This window comes from Antrostomus carolinensis, unplaced genomic scaffold (genome assembly GCF_000700745.2).
Source record: "Antrostomus carolinensis isolate BGI_N321 unplaced genomic scaffold, ASM70074v2 scaffold18550, whole genome shotgun sequence".
In the NCBI taxonomy this organism is placed as follows: Eukaryota; Metazoa; Chordata; class Aves; order Caprimulgiformes; family Caprimulgidae; genus Antrostomus; species Antrostomus carolinensis.
In genome coordinates, this window is record NW_010286935.1 from 48,841 (window position 1) to 71,797 (window position 22,957).

The window sequence follows — 22,957 nt, forward strand, 5'->3', positions numbered from 1 at the left end:
AGGGCTGACTACAGACTTACCTGAAACTATTTTTCCTCAAGACAGTGTATCTGTTAATCCATCACAGCTATAGCTTTTGTATCATTATATAAATGTTTTCCAAATATTTGAAGCTTTCATGTCAGCTGACACATGAACTCTGTTTTGTTTTTCATCATTACAGCATAAATACTACTCTATTTTCTTAAGAAGTTTACAGTCCCAAATCAAAGTTTGCCTGAAGGTTGTCACCTTGAATTCCTAATTTTAGTTTAGAGTTCAGAATTTTTCTTTGCCCAACAGCAAGTGATTTATTTCCCACATACATGACTACCTGCTCTCTCTCTCTGGACTACACAGGTAGCAGAGAGAGACTGGCCTCCTTGCTCTAAAGTTAGTCTTTGAGAAATTCCTTTCCCTCAGCTGATCCTCTGGATAGTCTGTCTTTAAATTTCATATGCTTTTCTATTTGTTGATGAACCTTGCCTGTAAAACATAGCTACAATGAAAAAGAACCCTCCTTGCTGTTTCCAGGGTAATTTTACTATACAAAATCTCTTTCTCACATAAAAAGACGAGATCCAGAACCCAGCAGTGGTGATAGTTACCACAGAACACACTCTCCTCCTTTCCCATTGAGACATGTAACTCAATAGGAGAAAATCAATGTCAAACAAAAAAATTACAGGACTGTATTTTGGTTTTCCTCAAAGTTTCAAAACCTTATTTTTTCCACCAAAACATGCTACATAGGTAAGCACAGGAAATTAAGCTGCTCTTCAACAACTAGCCTTCTTTTGGAAGAAACTTAAGAGATTCTCACTGCAACAAGGGCTACAGATGCTAAGGCCTTTCCATGATCAGGGTACAGGTTTAATCGACTTTCTATTTTCATGAGGCACACATGAAAGAAAATTAGCATTAGGCATCAGAGAGTAACTAATAGGTTTAAATTAAAAGGCACCTGTCTAAACACACAGCTCCCAGACTGAACAGAAGATGAGTTGTCTTCCAGCCTTCTGGCACTGTATACCCATCTCCGGCAGCAAACAAATTATGTTTGGCTGAAAGGACTTTAGCCACTGCAGCATCCACTTCTGCAGGTTTAAGTCTCAGGATTAACTGGCCCAGGAGTCCCAGTGTTAAATGATAAGTTTCATTTAGGTGGCCAGCATTTGAGATAACAACCTGAAACATCAGTGGAAGTATTTGTTCCAGGTTAATCAAAGACATTGTGGAGCCCTACGGAAAAAGAAAAATCACAGTGAGGCAGGGAAAGAAAACAAGACTTTTAGTCAAAGTCACAGCACATACAAAAGCTTCTGTTCTAAAACTCTTCTGAATGGGAAAAAAGGAAATGAGAAACCAGGTTCCTACTTCTGTTGTTGACCTGTTAAGCTGACATGTAAACCTGAGCTGATGGTTTAAACTTTTGCAGCTGTTGAACAGTTAAGATAGATTGCTTTACAGATAAATTAAATTTCCTCTTCCCTCTCCCCCTACCCAGGAACAAGCCCTTACATTCCTCAGTAATGCAAAATGTCTTAAGACATTCTGATTTGCATTTTATAACATGTAAGCAACAAGAGCCCATCTCCCACAGTTACCTTGCTAATAATTTTATTAATGTTATTTGTGACACCTAGAAAACAACACAGATTGAAAATAAAAAGAACTAACAGATTTGAAAGGTGGTAACATAGCTGCCAGCAATCCTAGAATCCTCTTCTGAGAGCATTCAGCAAAAACTTGTTCCTGGCTAGGTATTAAAACCTTCTCTGCTTGCTTCTGGACTGAATCCTCCAAGGGAGAGTCACCTGCTTTTTAGATTAAAACAAAAGAAGAAAATCCCCAAAATGACATTAAACAGCAAAGAAATAAGTGATAGCTTAATAATTATAATCTAAGGATAAAACTCTCTTTTTTCAAAGTTTTATTAAAATTTGAAAAGCAAGTCTTTATGAAAGATATAAAAGATAGCAGGTAAAGAGATTTACATCATCTATTCAAAAACATAAAGGACAGTCCTATGGACAGATCTCTTTCACTATCATAATTCCAACAATACTAGTCTTTAACAGAGTAAGACACTTAATTTCTGTTTTCAAGTACATAAGAACACACAAATATTGTGTTAGACCAACAGGAACTATCATCTATACATTGATATGTATTGGTGGAATTCCACTCTGATTTCTAGAATCGTTTAAACCAATTGCAAAGTAGCAGTTGTCAAAGCAGTAGGCTTGGCAGGTTTTTACAAAGCAGAAAGCTCCCTTGCATTAGAGACACTTGCAAATACACAAAAATCAGTTTGGAATAAAAAAATACAGCTGTTTGCTTTGCATATGAATGGATATTTCTGTGACAGGAAAAATGAGAAATAATCTTTTACCCATTAGAGAAACATTATCCACAGACAAGTCTGGCTCTTGTCTCAAAACAGCTTTCTTTCCAAAGACAGCTTTGCTTTCACTTCCTTGTTTTCCTACTTTACCTTCTGCAGGAGACTGGATTTCATTGTGAGCATCTTTTTTCCCCTAAAAATAAAACAAAGGCATTAAAAGATTAAAACAAAATTTAACACCTGCAGAAACAACCGTGGAAAGAAGCTGTTAGTCCTCTGCATTTGACAAACACTTTTCCTCGAATATCAAAACATTTTATTGGTGAAGAATTTCTTGATGTATACGTGTCTGAAGCTTTCATACAGTGAAAATACATTTTTCTATTTTGCTCGTATCTCTATGCATAAAATTATTACACTGTAAGAGTTTTATACACTGTATAAAACTATAGGAAACTTGTCTCCTACCTAAACAGTGCTAACAACTATGGGAAACAACAATCCTTTCCAAAAGGATCATCTTTGCCCCTTCCCTCCAACGCTTTTGTGAATCAGTTGCCTGTAAGAACATAAGGTGACGCCTTCATTTTTGATCAGCTGGATCTAATAAAAATGAACCAACCAACAACTGTTCCACTTGCCTCTCAACTTTTACCTGCAACTGAAGCCATTGCTATCCATTATTTCAGTTACATATCCAGAATAAGATGTTAAAGCTTCTGAAGATCATAAATCTAATTGATATCAGGGGTTCTGTAAATAACAGGTACTTACATTACAATGAGTAAAAGAGCCTGTGCTTGGTCTCTCATCTCTTTCCTTCACTGCTTTATCACCAGTATGACTTTTTGGAGCACCATCCGTGGGAGGACTGACTGAAACAGTGTCGTTCTCTGAAAAGGATTCACCTTCTGGTAACATGCAGAGGAGAGCTACATTTTTCAGACCTGAAAGCAAGAAAGTTATAAAAGCTATTTAGCTGTTGAATAGCAAGATAAGCAAAAAAGCAGAACTGAAACATTTTGAAAAATGACTCCAAACATCCCCTCACACACTTATTTTGAACATCAACTCCAACAAAAAGATGGTCCCCATCGTGTTCACTTAATTACATAGTTCCATTAAATAATATTGTGCTGAACAGGTGGCGACATTTTCCACCTCACAAAGACACCATCAAGGGCAGAAGTCTTAATTTAAGAAAGTATTAGAGAGCCTTCCCAACAGTGTAAATTATGAAAGGTACATTCAATTTGTCTTGGCTTTTAATCATCTGACCACTTCAGTATTTATGCAATAAAACTGTACATTAAAAGCAAACAGATAAAATAATGAGTATGCAGCAGTGTTTGGTGGTGGTGTATTAGAGCTGCTCAAAAAAACCACTAGCAAACCTGCTTGAATTTGAGTCTAGAATTTTTGATATATTCAACACAGTTCTCTATTGTAGCACCTTATTTTCTGCAGTAGGTCTTAGTTCACAGAAATCCTCATTTCCAGCCAAAGGGACATCATGCCAAGAAACTTATAAGGTGAAAATAAGGTTAAAAATAATCTTGCCAAGAGATGCAGAAAAAAACCCCCCATTTTCCACCAAGTTATTTGCTTTCCTTCAAGTCCTTCAGTTGCCAGTAACATTAGTAACAGAACATGAAGCTACGTTGATTGATCCCTTTACAACATCTAAGATGAAAAAAAAAACCCAACCCAAACAAAGAGTTGCCAAGTTGTCTTCAATATTTATGCAAGCACAAAATTAATTTTCTCAAGCACCCTATTTTCCATATACCAGTGACCCTGAATGACACTTGTGCTACATTTGCCTTCTACATAAACAGTTATTCTCAGTGAAGTACACAGTAGCTTCCCCTTTCCTTTGGAAACTTCCAAGTGAGTAATCCCAGAGTTTTCTGACATTTGCTAGAAACCATTGTTTCAGTGAAGGAGGAGCTGATTCACCTTTTCCATGCTGTGCTTTCATCAAGCAGTCTCCGATGAGCTGTATGCACTGATGTTGCAGAACTCTGGCATGACTGAGTACCTGTGAATCTAGTTTCTCTCCTTCTACTTCCTCCCCATTTGCCAGATCTGCACTGTAGAGAGTCAGAGCTGCAAACAACAGCCAGGAATAATTGTGGACATATGGCTGGATGAGCCTCTGTCGGTCACTGATTCGAATAGTCACCATTGGATACACTGTGATGCTGTGAGTGGGCAAGTGACTGAAAAAAGAAGGTAGATAATTTTGAACTGTAGCTGCTTTCTTGGTAACCAACAGTTAGTAACACATGACACTTTTAACAGAAAGCAATGAAAAATCCAACATATTCCACAGTCTCAAACTGTAGGCCTTTAAGTGCTGTAAAATGTCAGAGCCTCACTGACTTCAGTAATGCTCATTCAACAGAACCTGCACGATCATGAGAGCTCCTGCTCTAGGAATAAAGTCCATGAAGACCTTTGGTGTCAAGCACTGAAACCTCTGGTGTACAACCACAGCACTGTTCATCCATTCTGTCCTACCATTCAGGGCGGATAACTCTCCTGCAACTTTCACAGCCATGGCTAGAAAACAATTGCCAGAGTTACTTCAGAGGTTGGGGCAGGTTTCCGAACTGGAGAAATGTTTTCTGAACTGGTCCTTTATGTGCTGAACTAGTCCTATATTTGCTATGTTTCCCCAAAGAACATCAACCAGATGTTCTGATGTCAGAGGCAACCTTGTAGAAAGCAACATCAGAATGACTGACTGTACTGAGTTGCTAATTATCACTTTTCTGACAAGTGGGGGAAACAAAACCACATATTTAATACCTGTCAGAGTATTTCTTTGCAGAATAGCATCCATAGCAAAGGTCAAAGTCATCACACACGTTGCAGTTCATCCTCCGACCTATGATAACTCCTTGACAGTGATCACAGGCGTACTCCATGTTAACCATTTCATGGTCATCCTCATGCCCTTCGGGTTTAACTCCACCTGTAAAGAAATATTTCAGGATTTCCCTGTAAATCCTTTTTGATAAAGGGTCTTTCTTAATTTCAAGTTCACATTCAGGTCAGGAAAAAAAAAGCCTAACATTTCTAAAGTATCCAGAAGAAAAGTCTTTCACTTTATCTTATGTATAATTTAAAGACACTATTTTGCCTCCAAATATAGGGTTTTGAGGGTTTTTGAATGATTCTTACCAAGAAAACAAGTTTTACACAGATCCATGTCATTGCATTGCAGACAGCGGTAGCGATGCCACGGTGCAATTTCATCACAGCCATCGCAGGATATGTCCACATTTAACAGGTCACAGTAACGAGCAACAAACATGTGCATCTAGGGTAATAAACAGACACAATATACTTGAGTATTATTTTCTGACTCTGAGAAAGCTCTTTTTAGACAGAAAGCAGAACAATTCCCCTGCCAAAAAAGAATGGGGATTTTTTCATTATTTTAGACTTTTGAAGGCCTACAGGGAGTCAGGGATTCAACTCACAAAAAATCAGTTTAAGCCAGATTTTTTCATCCCCTTTATGTTTTTTAAAAGTCTCCTATTTACCCCTTCTGCAGATAAATAAGCAAATCATGAGGTCACCTTTCTCTGCTTCTCTGGATCAGCTTGAGCTATCTTTTCATACCAGGTCTCAAACATTACATCCTGACATTCATCCATCCACTCACAGTTTTGCTTGTAGTCTGCAATTTCATCTTCTTCACTCCACTGACTAAAAGAAAAGCAAGCCCAAAATTAAGTTCAAATGCAATCAGGCTTTCCTCTAATATAACTTGGGATACTTTTTATTTTTTCTTTTTAAAGAACAAAGTGCTATAACATGCTAATAAAAACAGAACTGTGAGAACTCCAGTTCACTTTGTAAAGAAGTGACCATATAGACACCTGCTTCTTCCCTCTATGACAAGTTCTTAAATACATCTGGGGGATCATAATGTAAAATCAGAAAATCCACACTTACAAAACTGCTTTTGGTAATGCTGGCAGATCAAATGAGACATTCTAAAAGCTTTCTGGCCTTCACATTTGCTCATGTATAAGAAGTACAACTACTATAAAAGTGCAACATGCAGGTGTTAAAAATATTTGATACTTATTAAGACAAGAAACAGCACTATCTACCTCCTGTTACATTACTAAATGTTCCAGCAGTAATCAGGTTAAAGATAAAATTTTAATACTTTTTGCACTAGTAACACTGCAAAAAATTTCAAATACTTCAATTTAAGCCCTTGGGCTCTGGCCAAAATGTTACCATACTTGTTAACAGTAGTTTTACTGCTTGTTCCAGCAGCAGGAGCCTTTCTTGGTAAAAATGGTATCGATAGTTAGTACCATGTGAAAGTTGTATTGTTCCTAACTCACCAAATCACACTGTCATGAATACTTATGTTTTCTTGTGATGTAGTCATCAGAAGATGTGGTAACTGAATCTCAACAAAGAAGGAAAGATCATTCGGTTCCCAACTCATATCCAGAAGGTGAAGGAGGGTTGTCTGCACACATGATAAGGCAGGAAGCAATGATCTAAATAAAAACAAAGACAACAAAACATGACTGCTCTAACCTAATTGCATATTCAGAGATTAAGAGGGAGACAATTGCTATACACTGACTTCCAGGCTTACTCTGCATTAAATGAACTAAGTGGCAGAAACTCAGGTGTACTAATGCATAAACTTACACAATTTAGCAAGAAGCACAGCCAAGCCATTTGAAATAAAGATGCTCTCCTTTATGGATTCAGCTGAGATAGAGCTTATGCTATAGCCTGAGCATTGGCAAGAGTGTCTCTTCTCTGCAATACAACATTTATTTTTTTTTACATTTGTGGGAACTTGCTCTCTTTGAAACTTTTGCCATGTTCAGTTGAAACTAAACAAAGAACTTGGAAGTTATTGGCAGGGAGATGGACATCACAGACAAAGTTCTCACTTTTCTAGGACATCTGGTTATAAATTCCAATAATTCTAACCAGAATATTAGCAAAACATGAGCTTTAAAGCACGGTTGTAGAATTGCAGTATTTATCGTGGCACTATTCTTGCCAAAGTATTCCACAATAAATTTGCTATTCCCAGCATTCTGTTACCAAGCTTCAGAAACACACTGCAGGATTATAACTACAAAATGCTGTAAGTCAAACTTTTAACATTGATAAATTTATTGTATTTTCCTATGTAGTATTAATAAAAAGACAACTGAGCCTTTTCAATCACAAGATCAAGGCTCCTTATTTAGTTCTGTAAATAATGCAAAGTATAGTCAAGCTTAATTAATGCATTAAACAATAAACAACAAATGACAAAGGAAGAGGTGAGGAAGAACAGAAAAACAAAATCTCATGTAAGTAATGCAAGAAATGTGCTGTACCTGTCATTAATTGTACTAAATCCCTTCACAGAATTTACCAGGAACAAAACAAGCTGATAGTAGGACTCTCGAATCTCTTTGTGTAGCTCAGCACCACAGCCCTCCAAGTTTCCAAAGTAGCTAGAAATTAAAGACTCTGTTTAGTAGTCTAGAATTCACTACTACAGTTTAGGTACCATGCTTTGTGCAAATCTGACAAACAGGCAATCTTCTCAACACTCCCCACGAGTGGGAAGGATGTTAGTTTTGTTTAAAATGTAGTCTGCCACTTTCAAAGAAGAATAAAAGGATCACATATCAGAAATCAGCAGTTAAGAGATAAAACAGGCAAAGAGAACAGCCTCGTGGTACACACGAAAGACCACTCCTTCAAATTAAAAATGCTTCACAAAAATCTAATCAAGATCTTAAAGGAACTCAGTGCACTGCAAGATGACCATAAAAAGCTCTTGACAAGTGAGAAGCCAGCCGACAAGAGTTCAGACAGCACTGTCCAGACACACGATAGAAATCAGACCTAAATTCATGAACCAGTTCAGCACAGTATTACCTCCTGCTTTGAGATAGTGCTTCCTAGGTGTACATAAAATTTGAAAAAAACTTACAAATTATCTTGCCTTACTTAGATCAATAATTGCACATGCACATAATCAATACAATCTTTTTGCCTCGTTTTGTGTGTGTGTGTACATGTGCATGCTCTGTAACTAGTACCCAGCTAATAGCACCACAGACCTTTGCTTGCATGTCCATCACTTTATCCTCTGTGTAGTAAGATAGGGTCTGGCGACCAGAAGATATCGCGCTGTACGGAAAGGTAAGACACCCCCCTCTCTCTCCTAGTAGCCAATAGCATTTAGCCTGTGATGTAAGCAGGCGGAAGTGACGTAGTGAACCCACACCATATAGTACTGTGTCGCACATCATTAAACGCCATTTGCAGCATCCTCATATTGGTGTCAGTGCTCATTGGCCCAGAGACAGGGTGAGGGTTTGTCTCTGTGCCCCCTCGACCGGACGGGACGTTGCGGGATAACAACTGCAACACCTCTGACACGAGTGAAATATGCCACTCTACAATAAAATTTGTCTTGTACAGATATCACATCCAAAGGTATGAAAATTCTTGAAGAATCAAATGCTTGACTAACAAGATATAACATGCATCATTCTTGGAAGTTAGTTCTTTCAGATAGGCGTTATCTTGATTTACAGAGTAAGTTCATAAAAAATATAAAGAGGTAATGCTTCATAAGTAATTACAAGTTAAATGGGTTGGAACATTACAGCTTTACTGGACAAGAAAGAAACCAACCTAGAATTAGTCAGGAACTAAAACTAAAGCAGTAACTGAAGACTCTACACTCTGAGTTTGTTGTGGTCTGGTTGGAATTGTAAAGATGTTTCTAGGTACTCACACTGTGATTCAATCATATGACACCTGCTGGCATGAACAGCTGTGCAACTAAAGCCCATTGAAAATAACTATTAGGTTTTTTTAAATGAAGCATGCAAGATATGCATAGTAGCCTAAAAACTAATCCTCAGATAATACTTTTATTATCGGTATGGATTAAAAAGCAGTAACTGCCTACTGTTTTCAATTTACATGGCTGGGAGAACACAAGGACTGAGACACATAGTTCTAAATAATTACTTACTTTGTAAAATCTTTCTGACAGGCTAGAAGTTCTAAGAGAAAAAGTACACATGGTGGGTGAAAACAGTGTGGCTGTCCAAGGGAGTCTAGGCACTGGCGGATTGTCTTGAGCACATCCATAATACTCTGCCCTTGGGATTTTCTCAAAGCAAGAACCTTTAAAACACTAAGAAGAGCAAAAAAACATCTATGAGGACTTCAAAACACTGTGCTTAAAATAATGCAAATAAATCACAATTCAAGAAGTACTTGACTAGTTAAACAAGATTTTGGTATCTAAATTTTCAACTGTCTTCCAGCAGTGGTATATTGCAGTTGGAGTGACAACGCTTCCACCAGAACACAGCCCTTCCTGCACCAGTACAAGATCTGGAGCCTGAACTAGACAAGCTGAGAACTCAAAATCTCCCTTTTGATTAAATTACCTGTTATTCTGAAAATGTAAATGAGAGGTGCAACTGTTCTATATTTGGTATCAAGGATTTCTAGTACTGCCATACCATGTCTTCATTGTTTGTAGATAAGAAGCAAAATGCTGCTGCAAACAGATCTCAGGAAGCAAGACAAAAACCAGACAAGTAATTGTTTTCTACATTCTGAAAGTTCTACACAACAGAAGTGACTCTAAGGAAATAATGCTCTCTAGGAATCCCTACGTGGTTACAAATAACCAAAGTTTGATACATAAATCTGACAAATACTTATGTACAAAATTATTTACAATGCTATCTTGCAGCTAAACCATGCTTTATGCCATCTGAAGAGGTCTGAAGACAACTTTCTGTATTTTATAATTAGCAATACTTTCAATTTGCTTACCTTTCATGTGAAAGGGATTGATCCTTAATAAAGTCTAATATATGCTTCAATATAGGGTATTTCTCCTTCACGGTCGGCACAGCTCTTGGCTCTTCCATTGATCTGAAAGACAGCAGCCTCAATCTTCCACGGCTGAACTGAGATTTTCGTGTAGGAGTGGAAGGAGGTGATGATGTATCTTCTTGCTGTGAAGCTGTATTTTCAACAGGCTTACTATGAAATGCAGATGCTTCTTCTGTTTGGAGGGGGTCTGGCACTTGTTTAATCTTCGTATCAGATTGTGTCATTTGGCCCCCCTCTTTTGAAACAGGAGTTACTCCATTGGAAGACAATGAGTGTGCTGCCTGGAAGTCCGTGTCCACAACAGAAGCTTTTCTTTGGCATTTATCACTGACATGCTGTTGGAAATCATCAATGTCTTGGCCTTCCAAACTGTCTGAAGCAAAAACTTTTGTCTTTGCTCTCACAGGCAAAAAGTTCAGTAACAAAAGGCTCTTCTGCATACAAAGCTTTGCTGCACCATAAAAATTGGAAGAGTTAAAATAATGACAATAGAACACCAAACTTGCTATCTTCTGCTTAGGAAGAAGGTGATTTATCTTGTTTCTTCCGAGCCAAGACAGCTGGAAAATACTGTTTTTCTTATTATATTGGTCATGACACTATCAGTTACTTAATTCTAGATCTCCAAATGCTAAATCTGAGTAATCACACTGAACCATATGAAGCATACAGTAGCCAGTGGGAACCCATTTTATTCTAATAACAATCAGCTGCTATTCTAACATCAGTTAATTGTGGTAACAAGTATCTACACGAATAGTTGAACATAAGTTCAGAACCAGGTGACCCAAGTTTAAGGTCACTCCCTGTAGAATTTTCTCATGTACTATTTTCTGCAAAGAATAGCAGAACACAATCCCAGATGGTTCATGTGATATATACTAGTTTATCTCTTAAAGTTTTAAAAACTAACCCCAGCTGCTAACTTAATTTTATAGCAAAAGTAATGTCTTAAGATTTACAAGGCAATGCTTTACTGAACTGCCTGGAATGCTTATGCATTTGGAAAGGCAACACTTACCAAGAGTTTCAGGGTTCACCTCACTTGCTTCTGTGTTCTGCTTCTCCTCTGCATCACTTCCCCTACCCATCAAGGATTTCTGCTTCATTTCCAACTGTAGACAGGATGTTAAAATAGTTAAAATATGACTCCTCCTGTATATCTATACAGCAATGCAGTATGAAGATTGCATTGCACTAAAGGAATTTAATTTCAGGAAGAGATGACAGTATTTACTAAGCCCTACTGTAGAACAAAACACCCACTAGCCTAAAAGAACAGCACTTCTACTACCAGAGCAGATAACACAGCCTCATACAGAGATGTTCAAGGTTTGTAGACTGAGACCCTTCCCTGTCTTATGACTAAATGTGCATCTGCTCAAAGGAGTAGCAGAAAAGTGAGCTAGAGACTGAATTAGTTGTTCTCAAAGGCCACGTAGTTGTTAACATTTAGAATCCCTTACAGACTCGTAAAATCTAAATGAATTGTGGCACTCTGCAGATGCAGGTGATGATGCAGACACCTCTGACCAGGTTATGAGCTCTTGAAATAAGGCTTGTATTTCAAGAAAAATTACGTTCCAAAAACATACTCTGAACTGCAGGCAGTTACTTGCTTGTCAAAGAATCAATTATTTCCTTTTCTGTTAGCACAGCATTACTGTCAGAATGATGTTTAAGACAGACTTCTTTCTATGCCATGGCTCAAAAGAACTCCAATTGCTATGTAAGAATCTTTCTAATTAACAACACACATTCTTGCTAAAAAATAACACAAATTTAACTGATTTTGTGTCAAACTCAGTCCTAAATACTCATGATGACACATCTGGGGCTGAGGGAAGGAGGGGAGTGTAAGAATGCATTTACATGTTTAATTTCAAAGTTTAGAAGTGAATGTAAGTTCTTCCTAAGTGAAAACAGTTGACCTAAAATAACTGAAGGAAAACATGGTTCCACCCTACTCATTAACATTGCATTCTAAAATAGTAAGGTAAATGACATTAATAGATATCCTCCTGAATGATCTTACCATCCATATTCTAATTGAATCAGCCAAGGAATATACTTGTGCAAACTCATCGCTCAAAGGCACCTTCCCTCCACTGTTGACTGAAAATGAGAGAAAGAAGAGTCTTGTTTATTACAGCTCCATTTTTACACAACTTGACTACTTAACTAAAATTATGCTAGAGCCTTCCCTTTGTCTCTTAGGCAATATTTGGAATTATGCCTGTAAGAAAAACAGGGAATAAAACTGCCAATTTTCATACACATTAAATACATAAACTGCACATTGACAGAGTTATTTGCAAAGTTAAACCATGAGTATCTTTCTCCTGTCTTCGCAAAATTGATGCCTGCAGCCATGGGGAATAAAAACCTCTCCCTATATGTGCAACTATTACTTCTGTAAACTGGTATCAGAATAATCAATAAATGCTTAGTATTAACTTAAAGCTTTATACATTTATTTAGTTATCCATTTTTTTTTTCCCTTTTGTTTTATGCTGTGAATTTCTGGATCAGACTTTCAAGATCAATTTACAAAAATTAAATACCTGACAAATCAATTTCCATCAAAACTGGGCTGACAATGACTATGAAGAAAAAGACATTCCTATTCAGGGTCTTCCCTCTCTCATTCCCCAATTTTATTTTATTTTTTTCTCTTCTTCTTTTCAGCACCACTTGTACATATTTCACATGGCACATGGGTCCTGAAATTAGTCGACCCCAGCAAGACCAACAGGTAAAGCTATTAAGACAACAGCAGGATGGGTATCTTACCCACTCATTAATATTTTCCTAAGGCATCACCGTTTTAAATGTTACTCAGAAAATTAGATAAACTGGCAGACACAGACAAAATGACTAAAGGCAATAACTGCTTTAGTCATCGAGTCAGTCTTTATGTCAATCATTTTTACCAATAACTTTATAGCTGAAAATGTAAGAAGTTTAGTTTCAAAATCATGACAGAAAGTGAAAGCCTAAAAGGAAATCCTTCAAAACCAAGTAACACCTTATTATCCCATACTTCAAACATATCAATAAGCTTAATAAAGGGTGGTGTAAATGCAGAAGTTGTCCCTTTTACCTACGGAAAATATACATTTGAAAAAACAAACAAACAAAATCTTTTTTGGAAAAAAAAATCTTTGGAAGTGCCAAGGTCAGTTCCCACACACAGTATAACATTTTGGGTGGTAATTCACACCTCCTCCACCCTCAGTATTGAAAAACATATATAAGTTGGTGCTGGTGTTTTAGAAAAGATACAATGAGAGTGGAAAAAAAATGTAAGAACTGCTGATCTCTGGGAGCCACATTGTTCAGAATTAAAGCCCCAGAGGACATCACTCTTTGAGTATAGCCTTATAATAAGGCTTAGTCAGCAGTTTATGATGGTTATTAACATTTAGACAGAGCTCTGAAGATAAAAGCATGTATTAATAAGAAACAGACACTCTGGAGATAAGGCTTACCTAGTCTACCTAAATGATGACTTCTTTATACAGAACATATTTTTTAAAATTGTCACACTAAACTGATTTTTCAAAGTTTATAAACTGAACTATAAGACTGCCTCTTACAAATTTTAAGTCTTCATTATTAAGATAGTCTAATATTAGAGTTACCATATTTTTGAAGCTTCTCATATAAATCTGGAGTGAGATACACCAAAGCAGCAAACGTTGAGTTCACAGCTTGATCAACAGTAGAACCAGCAACTATATCTGTCTTTGGGGTCTGTTTTTTACATGCCTGTGTAAGTCCTTTGAAAAGTTCAGATTTTTGCCCACTGAAATCCTGGGCAGGATCTGATTTTGCAAAGTCGATGAGAAAGTTACGGCAGTCATCTTGGTAAGAGCTCCTAGCCTGGAAAGAATGTTAGAAAACATTTACTTTAGTATTATCTGAAAAGTTGTTGCAGCTCATTTCTACAATTAAGTCAATTTGCAACCTGACCTAGTGAAAGATGTCCCTGTCCATGGCAGGAGGGCTGAACTAGATGATCTTTGGGAGGTCCCTCCCAACCATTCTATAACTCTATGAAAATGGAAACTAATAAAAGGGCACAGAACAACTGTTTATTGCCTCAATATCTGAATTAACCAAGGCAAGTTATGACAACTGTAGCAAAACAGCATATGCTAAAGGACATATCAACTGATTAAGTCTGATGAAACTGTGTGATACACAGTTTCATGCCAATGAAACAAAAGCAGTGGTGTAAGTACCTGTGTTTTATCTTGGGGCAGTTTTCTGCTTTGGCTGGCTCCTGGGAATGCCTCAGGACACATCTGATGCCTGAAGACAGGTTTCCACAGAGGAGAATTAAGAACTGATGTTACTTTCAAAGGAGGCAAATCTGCTTCACTACCTAATTCTGCAAGAAATCCAGAACAGACACTTCAGTTACTAAATAGTTTTGTTCATTTTTACAGATTAATGAAAATTATAAGTGTTAAAGATCCAGCAGGTAAATTAAAAAGGTAATGCAAACAGACTGAACAAGTAATTTAACAACATTCTCTAACTTGTTATTTTCTAATAACAGAAAACTCCTGTACCCTTTCTTTAAAGACAGCATCAATATCTTACAGTGACATTATGTTACATTATTGAAGGACTTTAAACACTTTCACTGTAGTTATAACCATAGAAATTCCCTACTTTACAAGAGTTGAAGAGCTTTTTTCTCCTACTAAAGGAGAAAATATTCTATGATAAGAACACTTCAATTAGTTCCCTAAATTCACAGGTAGGAATCTGCCTAATTTTCCAAGGTAAGTACTGACCACCTGATTGCAAGAAGAACTCTCTATTTAATTTCTCCAAAATGCTGAATAAATTCAGATTTAGCAAGTTAGCTAGAAGTGCTCTTGTTTTGAAATTAAAGAATAGCCAACTCTTTTTTTTTTTCCTTATGGCACCCATCTCACATTTAGTATTTTACTTATCTTCAGTGGCCCAAATCCCAAGTGTGCTTAACTTCTGGAATTAACCAAATTTTATTTGATTGGGCAAACTCCAATATTACTTCATAAGCGTAATTCAGCTTAGTACAATTAATTTCAGGTGTCCCATCTCTTCCTATGATTTGCTTTTGACTATTAGAAAAATCACAGTGATCCCTGGGACATTCTCAGAGTAGTCCCGCAGAACAGGGACTGCAGGCTTGCTGCACAGAGGCCACAAAAAATGGATATAGCTCAGTGACCAGCAAGACAACAAGTCTTCCATCTCCAGTCAAGAGGGAAATACAGAAGGAACTTTATTTTCACAGGGGACTTGAAACATAAGGTCCTTGTTATCTTCTCTTTATAAGGCACCACAACTTCTGGAGCCATTAAGTGCACTCACCTCGTAGAGATTTCAGTGCCATACTTCGGGAAGCCAAGCGCCCCATCAAACGGGATACAAGAAGCTGTAAATCCAAGCCCCAAGAAACGGCAACATCCGGTAGGCCATAAGCAGTGACGGAAAACTTGTAGCCCCACTCATTATTACTGCTGTCAGAGTGAAAGAGAAACTGCAGCCGTGGGCCAGCCTTAAAGGTCACTTTCTACAGAGCAACAAAACAGTCATTTTGCCAAATGTACATGACAGGAAGACGTTTCAGGGTAATGAATTTCCTTCAGCAACTGTGGTTTTTCAGTATTACGTTCTGGCCTTAACAGATCTAATTTCCCCCACCACCTGAATGAGAAACCCACAATACTAAGCAGGTAAAATTTCTATTCAATAGCTTCATGAGAAATGTTACAGATTATTGAGCTTTGTAAGTCAGAGCCATAAAACAATAATCATCCCATGTGAGTAGGTGTCATTGAAGAAAGAGCGTAGCCACAAGAAACACTGTTCTTGTCTTGTGCTGTAAGAAATTGCAAGGGCAGAGTGTCAACGATTAAGTTTTACCCATGTAGTTACTGGCAGTTAAACATGATTATTACTTTTCACTTTGACTGACTGCTGCTTTGGTAACAGCAACAAAGAGGAATTCATTCACTCCTTTTATTTGCATCATTGCAGACTTTCTTCCTCATCCCCTACCCCCCACGTCTGAGAGGGAATAAACACACACACACACATGGAAGCACACATCACATCCTTTTAGACAATAGGTTTTCCATAAGAATCATAAGAATTTCCTAAGATTGGATATATCACTTGGTTCAGAATTTCAAAGGTGCTCACCTTAGGCCACTTCTCAGTGCCAACCTTTGTATCGTAACGAGTTTTTGCACCTCTGGCATCAGTAAACTCCAGGTAATCATACCTGTGAAAATTGCAATTCATTACTTCCAAATTCACTTCTCAAGTTTTGGGGGAAAATGTTTGCTTTTGGATTTTCACAAGTCTTGCATCTCAGAGTACCCTGTCACATCTTTCTGAACCACACCTGCATTGCTTCACGTGACTGTTAATGAATTTATTTCATGTTTCAATGCAATAGTCCCAGCAAACATGGACTTGCTTTCCTGCAGAACTCTTGCATCACTTCAGAATTTTAATATCTGGCTTATGCCTTAATTAAGCAGCAGCCTGATACGTTACCAAGAGAAACCAAACCAATAGTTTTGCCTAAAGAGAGCAAAATAAATACCACAAGCACAAACTGTGGTGGTCACAGCAATATTACAAACAGATCAAGGACAAAGGAAGCAAAATTCATACAAATAGCATGACTGTACATTTGCCAGGAGAAGTGGCTTTCAGCACAAGAAGTCATTCAAAATAACATATTGTATATTATGCAGGACAATGAAGGAATTGAAATGGCATACTTGGAGTGCAAGAAGTATTCTTTGCACATTGAAACATGAATTGCTCCTCTGCAAATAGATACTGGAATCTAACACAGCACAAGACTAAATTACCTCCTTTCAGTTTCACATTTTTCATCAAATTCCACCTCAAAGTAAGTTGCCCCATGACAGAGGAAGACTGAGACCTCATGGCAATTATTTTCATAGTTATGAGGAGATTCCATTGTCCACGTTCTCAATACTACAGGCTGTTCTTGCTGCCAGTTTTCCATTTCCATCTGTAGAACAAAAGTGCATTCTTGAGATACAAAGGTAAAGCATTTAAAAAAAAATAAAATTACCACACTAGATTTTTGTGCCTAGTGGCAACTTTCAAGCTGCCAGAGTATGTACAAGGCAGCATTTAACAGGTTACAAGTAGTTATAAAGACACCCTTGATCATCATGGTAAAGAGACACTTCTAAAGCAAAATTCATCTAGTCTACCAGGGGAAGAGACAGTCACACCAGAAGAGTCTACAAGTCTCCAATGATAACAAAAGTGCCTTGATGACTAATGCAGATTTAAATATCTACATTACAGACATACAGACTTTATTTGCAACACCACAGGCAATGAAGCTAAAAATGTTAAGCACATACTATTTTTAATGTATTTTCCTCTTTCATCCTCAGAATTCCTCCTTCCTATCTACCTTCTAGGTGCTTCTCATTCAAGTTGCACCTTCTGGTCACTTTGCTCATCTTCCATATCAGTACAGATATATTTCCAGTTCTTCACTCGATATTTTATGACATATCCCAATACTTATAGAAGCTTTCCAGCTCCTTTCAAATGTGCACCAATAGAATCACCTGTTTCCTATGTCTTTCTTACAATTTTGCTTTTGCTTCACTTAATAGTACCTGTATCTTTAGTTACCTTATGAGGCTCACTACAAAGGCTTTTCAGTGGTTCTATCAAAGTGCTGAATCCCTGTAGCAGAGTACAGTATGGAATGTCTAAAGTGCAAAAATCCAACAAGAAGATGACCTAGGAGAAAACACAAGTCTCATGAAAATGCAGGTAATCACAGCCATGCTACCCGGGAATAGTACAAAACCCCAATGTTCACTTACCAGCTGACGAGTTGCCATAGCAAAGACAGAGTTACTTATTTTTTCTACTATTGTTTTGCCACTATATTGAGATAAAAGTGACTGCAAAATCGTTCTGATATTTGACAGGAACTGGCCCACATCTAAAGAGAAAAAAAACCCTTAATAGCCACCTTACGGATTTGCTACCACAACCTGCTTTATCAAACACTTAAGTGCATGGTGATGTGCACAAGAAGAAAGACAGCAGGAAAGGCATCTGCTGCCCCAAGGCAGTGACACTCAAGAGTGAAAACAGTTCAGAGGAGTTTTCTGTGATATTTCTATTGCAGAAACAATTCATGCTTCTTAACGATATTAAAAAAACAAAATAAAACAAAAAAAAGGGATGAGTGATGAGTAATTTAATGAAACACTCCAAGATTGTTTCAACAATCTCAGTGTATCCAGTAGCCTCCCTACACAACTAAGTGAAGCTTAAGTAAGAAGCGAGGCTAGTAATATTTAGCTATAACCTTACTCATTTTTTAAATAAAAGACAGGAACACAACGATCTTATACACAAATAACATAAATATGAAGTAATTTTACATAAAATTACACCTCCATTAAGTACTTGGTCTAATTAACTACTCATTATTCAACTGCTGTGTTAAAAAAACAAAACAAAACAAAACACAAAAAAACCCAAAGTACTGTAGCAAAACACCCCTTAGAAGCATCCATCTTCTTAAATAAGTTCCTTTCCTCTTGCTACCACAAACATCTATGAAAATACATTTAACCACACAGGAGCTTATCAAAATAAGGGAAATCTAAAGAAGCCAAAATGTTAAAATGAAAGCTTGTAATTGTTTGTTGTTTGGGTTTGGGGTTTGTTTTTTTTCACCATTTGACCCCCAAACTTACTGAAATGTTTTCTGAAGATTCTCCCAACATAAAATTATTGGTACGGCTTAAATTCTAATTTGATCAATATGCCTATAAACTCTTTCCTAGAGAGATTAGACAGTTATAAGTATGCCTCAGGATCGCCACACTGGTGAACCCTTATTATACTGCTGTGTGCAAAATCACATTTTCAAGTCTTGTATTACACCACATTTAATTCTGCATTCAATCCCAGCACTTACAGTTTTTAAGTATTTCTACTGCAAGCTCCTTGGCTGAATGATCGCTACCCTTAAGTTGCAGGTAGCACCATGAAAGGAGGCTACCTTGAACAGACCAGAATAAGGAAGACAAGACTGTGCCACTCTCTTGCTGTGCAACATCCAGCATCATCATTTCACACTGAAAAATAAAGAATATAACAAAGGGATATCTTGTGCTGCAGAATGACACACAATATGTACCAAGTAAACTGATGGACATTATCATCCCACTCACCCCATAAAAAAAGATTGCATTGACAAGCAGTATGTAACACCATGAAGAAACTGATTTTAAGTAGGAAGAGCTACACTCTCTGTGTAGGAAGAGCTACACACTCGATGTTCTCAGCACATTTTTTTCTGCATATGTAAACAACTGTCCTCCATTTATACCTCCCCTAGTGGCATCACCAATTCTAACCTCTCAATATGGGATGATTACTCCTCTTTGCTAGTGTTGACAGGGTGCCATAAAGTCTTTTCAATACTATGAAAAATACCTCATCTTATACATTACTTACTCTGCTATTGTGAAATGTTAATGCTTAAAGGAAAATACTTCAATTGATTGGAAAGCCTAATCCTACAGACTTGAATAGCCATGAATAGTTTTATCCAGGACAGGAAAGCTAATTCTTTAACATACATGTCAGGCATGCAGCTTGTCTTTGAATGCATACAAAAATCACAGCAAAGGAGTAGGAAGAGGAACAGTGCAAAGACAGTTACCTCTCTTGCTGCCACCAGTAGAAGAGTATCCATGACTGATAGCACTTCACTTATATCAAAATTTGCAGAAACTCCTTTCTCTGGTAATAATAGGAGTCCACCTGGATCTTGATCACTAAAAAACAAAGATCATCTTACTAACCAACAACAAGTAGCACAGTTCCAAAACACAAATTTAGTTATCCTTGTGACAAAACTGTAGAGATCCTACTATAGAATTATTATGAAAATCAAAAGTGTGGGTTCTGATGACTCCAGACACAAAATCAATACCAACCATCACCATGAACAAACAATCACTTAAAAAAATTGAAAGACAGCCTAGGAGAAGCCTAAGAGCAATATACTGTGATTTCAGCAACAACCTTGGACAACGTTTTATATAGTTATTCAGTTAATAAACATTAAGAGTAGTATTCTCCTTTCTAAAGCAAAGTCAGTTGATTATTTTGGATAATTATTTTCCAGGGGAGTAACATTTCTAAAAAGAAATAAACATTAACTTATTAACAGATGTAGGGTATCAGATAATTATTTTCAATTTCAGGAGTCCTTACCTGAAGTGAGTACACAAGGATCTGAAAGCAAGATGTACAGACTGCTTATGTTCTTGCTCTGTGATGTTTTTCTAGAAAAGGAAAAAGATTTATTTTTATGATATGTTCTGTTTCCCTCCTCTGTGAGAAAGAATTCTAATTTCTGCATTCTACTATTAATTTTTAGTAAGAAAGGCAGAGTTAACTCCTCTTTCTTTGGATAAGCTGTAGAGAGAAGGGGAGGGTAAAAAGAGGCAAATTAAAAAAAAAAGGAAGGTTTTTACTTTAATGGGACAAAGTATACGTTATTTGACAACCAGAACTCAGATTTGTGCTCTTTTCTGCATAAAAAAAGCAAGTACTAAACAATCAATTTCTCATTTAAATGGTTTACCATCATGGTGAAGAGCTGTTGTCGCCTGGTCTGTCTATCTGGGAAAAAGATTGCTGCTCCACTGAGTAAGGTGTTCTTAACTTCCTCTTTTAGCATTTTCACTGGCATGAAGTTACTGTCCCTCATATCCACTACTGCTCGTACAAAAAGGAAACAAAATTACAAGTTCCAATTAATACTCCATCTAATATGTTAGAGGCATAACTGAATTAAATGTGTTATATTACACAACTTCAAGTGCTTGCAATCCCATTGCACATACAGAAAGTGAGGGGAAACTCATTGACTTCCATCAAGAGATGTTTCTAAGGATATATTTGTTCATTGAGAAAATTAATTCTAGGAACATTAAGACTTGACAACTACCAAAGCTAATAAAGTATTCAAGATGTGACAGATTCTATATAAAATTGTTTATATAGAACAAGACAGACAAGGATCTGTTGGAGCGAGTCCAGAGGAGGCCACAGGAATGCTCAGAGGGCTGGGACAGCTCTGCTGTGGGGACAGGCTGAGAGAGTTGGGGTTGTTCAGCCTGCAGAAGGTTCCAGGGAGACCTTATTGTGGCCTTTTAATACTTAAAGGGGGCCGATAAGAAAGCTGGGAACAGACTTTGTAGCAGGGCCTGTAGTGATAGGACAAGGGGTGATGGTTTTAAATTAAAAGAGGGAAGATTCAGACTAGACATAAGGAAGAAATTTTTTACAATGTGGGTGGTGAAACCCTGGTCCAGGTTGCCCAGAGAGGTGGTAGAAGCCCCATCCCTGGAAACATTCAAGGTCAAGTTGGACGGGGCTCTGAGCAACCTGATCTGGTTGAAGATGTCCCTGCTCACTGCAGGGGGGACTGGACCATATGACCTTTAAATGTTTCTTCCAGCCCAAACTATTCTATGATTACCTCTAGCTTGCTTTTCAGAAGACTGTTCAGTAATTAACAACACAAACTTATACTTGAATAAAGAGGGTACCATCCTAATTCCAATGAAATCTCATGTGTAATTCCCATTCGCTTCACTGTCTTCAGAATCTTCCCTGTTTCTGTAAAACCTTACAGGCTCCTTGTAAAGTCATTTATATTTATATGAAATATAAATAAATGAACCCCAGTAACATTACAGTTAAAGGATCACATTCTCTGCTGGTTCAAGCAGGTGACATGTTTGAAAGAAGTTTTCTATTGCAGCTGTTTCCAGACCCCATGTTGTCAAAAAGTCTATGAAACCATTTCATAGGGTCAAGGAAAGTTTCACTGTGACAGACTAATTAGCATGTACTGATCTGAGAAGAAACAAAGGAATAGTAGTTGACTTGGCCTCTAACAATAAATATCTTTTCCCGAATTGTAACTATTGTAACACACTTGAAAGCCAGAACAGACAAAACAATTAAATAAATTCAATATAAATTACCTTCACACAAATGTCTATAAAGCTCTTCTGCAGCTTCTGTGTGACCAGATGTTTTGCTCTGAGAAGTTTCTTGTGGTTTAGCACTTTTATTGTCTCCAGTAAGCACAGAGAAGCAGCTCTGCAGAAGCTGCAATAGCAGTGTTTGAGCAAAGATGCATTCTTCCCTCGGGCTGTAAAAAGCATAAAACAAACAGATGCAAAAAATAGAAAAGAAGCTCTTTTACACCAAATAGATAATGCCATGAAAGTCACTAGCTCAGATGGATTAAAAACACGCTGAGTAGAGAGCACACAGCCAAAAAAAGTACAGTTACCAGCTAAATTAATCTACATCTCAAGCTTCTAAGTAACATTATAGTTAAAAACACATATGGCAGCAGTAGGAAAATGTTGTTTATGTAAGTAATGCAGTCCAGGAAGGAGAAACTGTTGCAACTAAACTAAACATACTTTATTTATACATGCACACAGAGATTAGTGCTTCACCACACAGTAAAGAAGTGACTTACTTTTGGTGAAGTTTATTGTAAAAATTCCAGAACAGTTGCAAATCAAGGCCTGTGAAATCTAAAAATGACTTGTATTTTAATCCACTCTCCTTCTGCTG

General features: G+C 37.3%; 1 protein-coding gene across 1 annotated transcript in view; it reads right to left on the bottom strand.

The window, feature by feature from the left end:
* Positions 1-22,957, bottom strand: part of ZZEF1 (zinc finger ZZ-type and EF-hand domain containing 1) — a gene marked incomplete at its 5' end in the record, with an annotated part of 54,136 nt that overhangs the window by 16,862 nt on the left and 14,317 nt on the right. Inside the window, 28 exons of the mRNA XM_029087413.1 lie at positions 496-503; positions 944-1,221; positions 1,660-1,799; positions 2,375-2,519; positions 3,101-3,273; positions 4,286-4,548; positions 5,141-5,306; positions 5,516-5,654; positions 5,917-6,046; positions 6,700-6,861; positions 7,708-7,827; positions 9,369-9,533; positions 10,187-10,700; positions 11,271-11,364; positions 12,285-12,364; positions 13,894-14,134; positions 14,497-14,645; positions 15,623-15,824; positions 16,457-16,538; positions 17,140-17,306; positions 17,951-18,061; positions 18,148-18,269; positions 19,260-19,419; positions 20,010-20,124; positions 20,567-20,637; positions 20,940-21,073; positions 22,351-22,520; positions 22,860-22,954. Of these exons, the coding sequence (XP_028943246.1) occupies positions 496-503; positions 944-1,221; positions 1,660-1,799; positions 2,375-2,519; positions 3,101-3,273; positions 4,286-4,548; positions 5,141-5,306; positions 5,516-5,654; positions 5,917-6,046; positions 6,700-6,861; positions 7,708-7,827; positions 9,369-9,533; positions 10,187-10,700; positions 11,271-11,364; positions 12,285-12,364; positions 13,894-14,134; positions 14,497-14,645; positions 15,623-15,824; positions 16,457-16,538; positions 17,140-17,306; positions 17,951-18,061; positions 18,148-18,269; positions 19,260-19,419; positions 20,010-20,124; positions 20,567-20,637; positions 20,940-21,073; positions 22,351-22,520; positions 22,860-22,954 (4,396 nt within the window). The remainder of the gene's footprint in view (positions 1-495; positions 504-943; positions 1,222-1,659; positions 1,800-2,374; positions 2,520-3,100; positions 3,274-4,285; positions 4,549-5,140; positions 5,307-5,515; positions 5,655-5,916; positions 6,047-6,699; positions 6,862-7,707; positions 7,828-9,368; positions 9,534-10,186; positions 10,701-11,270; positions 11,365-12,284; positions 12,365-13,893; positions 14,135-14,496; positions 14,646-15,622; positions 15,825-16,456; positions 16,539-17,139; positions 17,307-17,950; positions 18,062-18,147; positions 18,270-19,259; positions 19,420-20,009; positions 20,125-20,566; positions 20,638-20,939; positions 21,074-22,350; positions 22,521-22,859; positions 22,955-22,957) is intronic.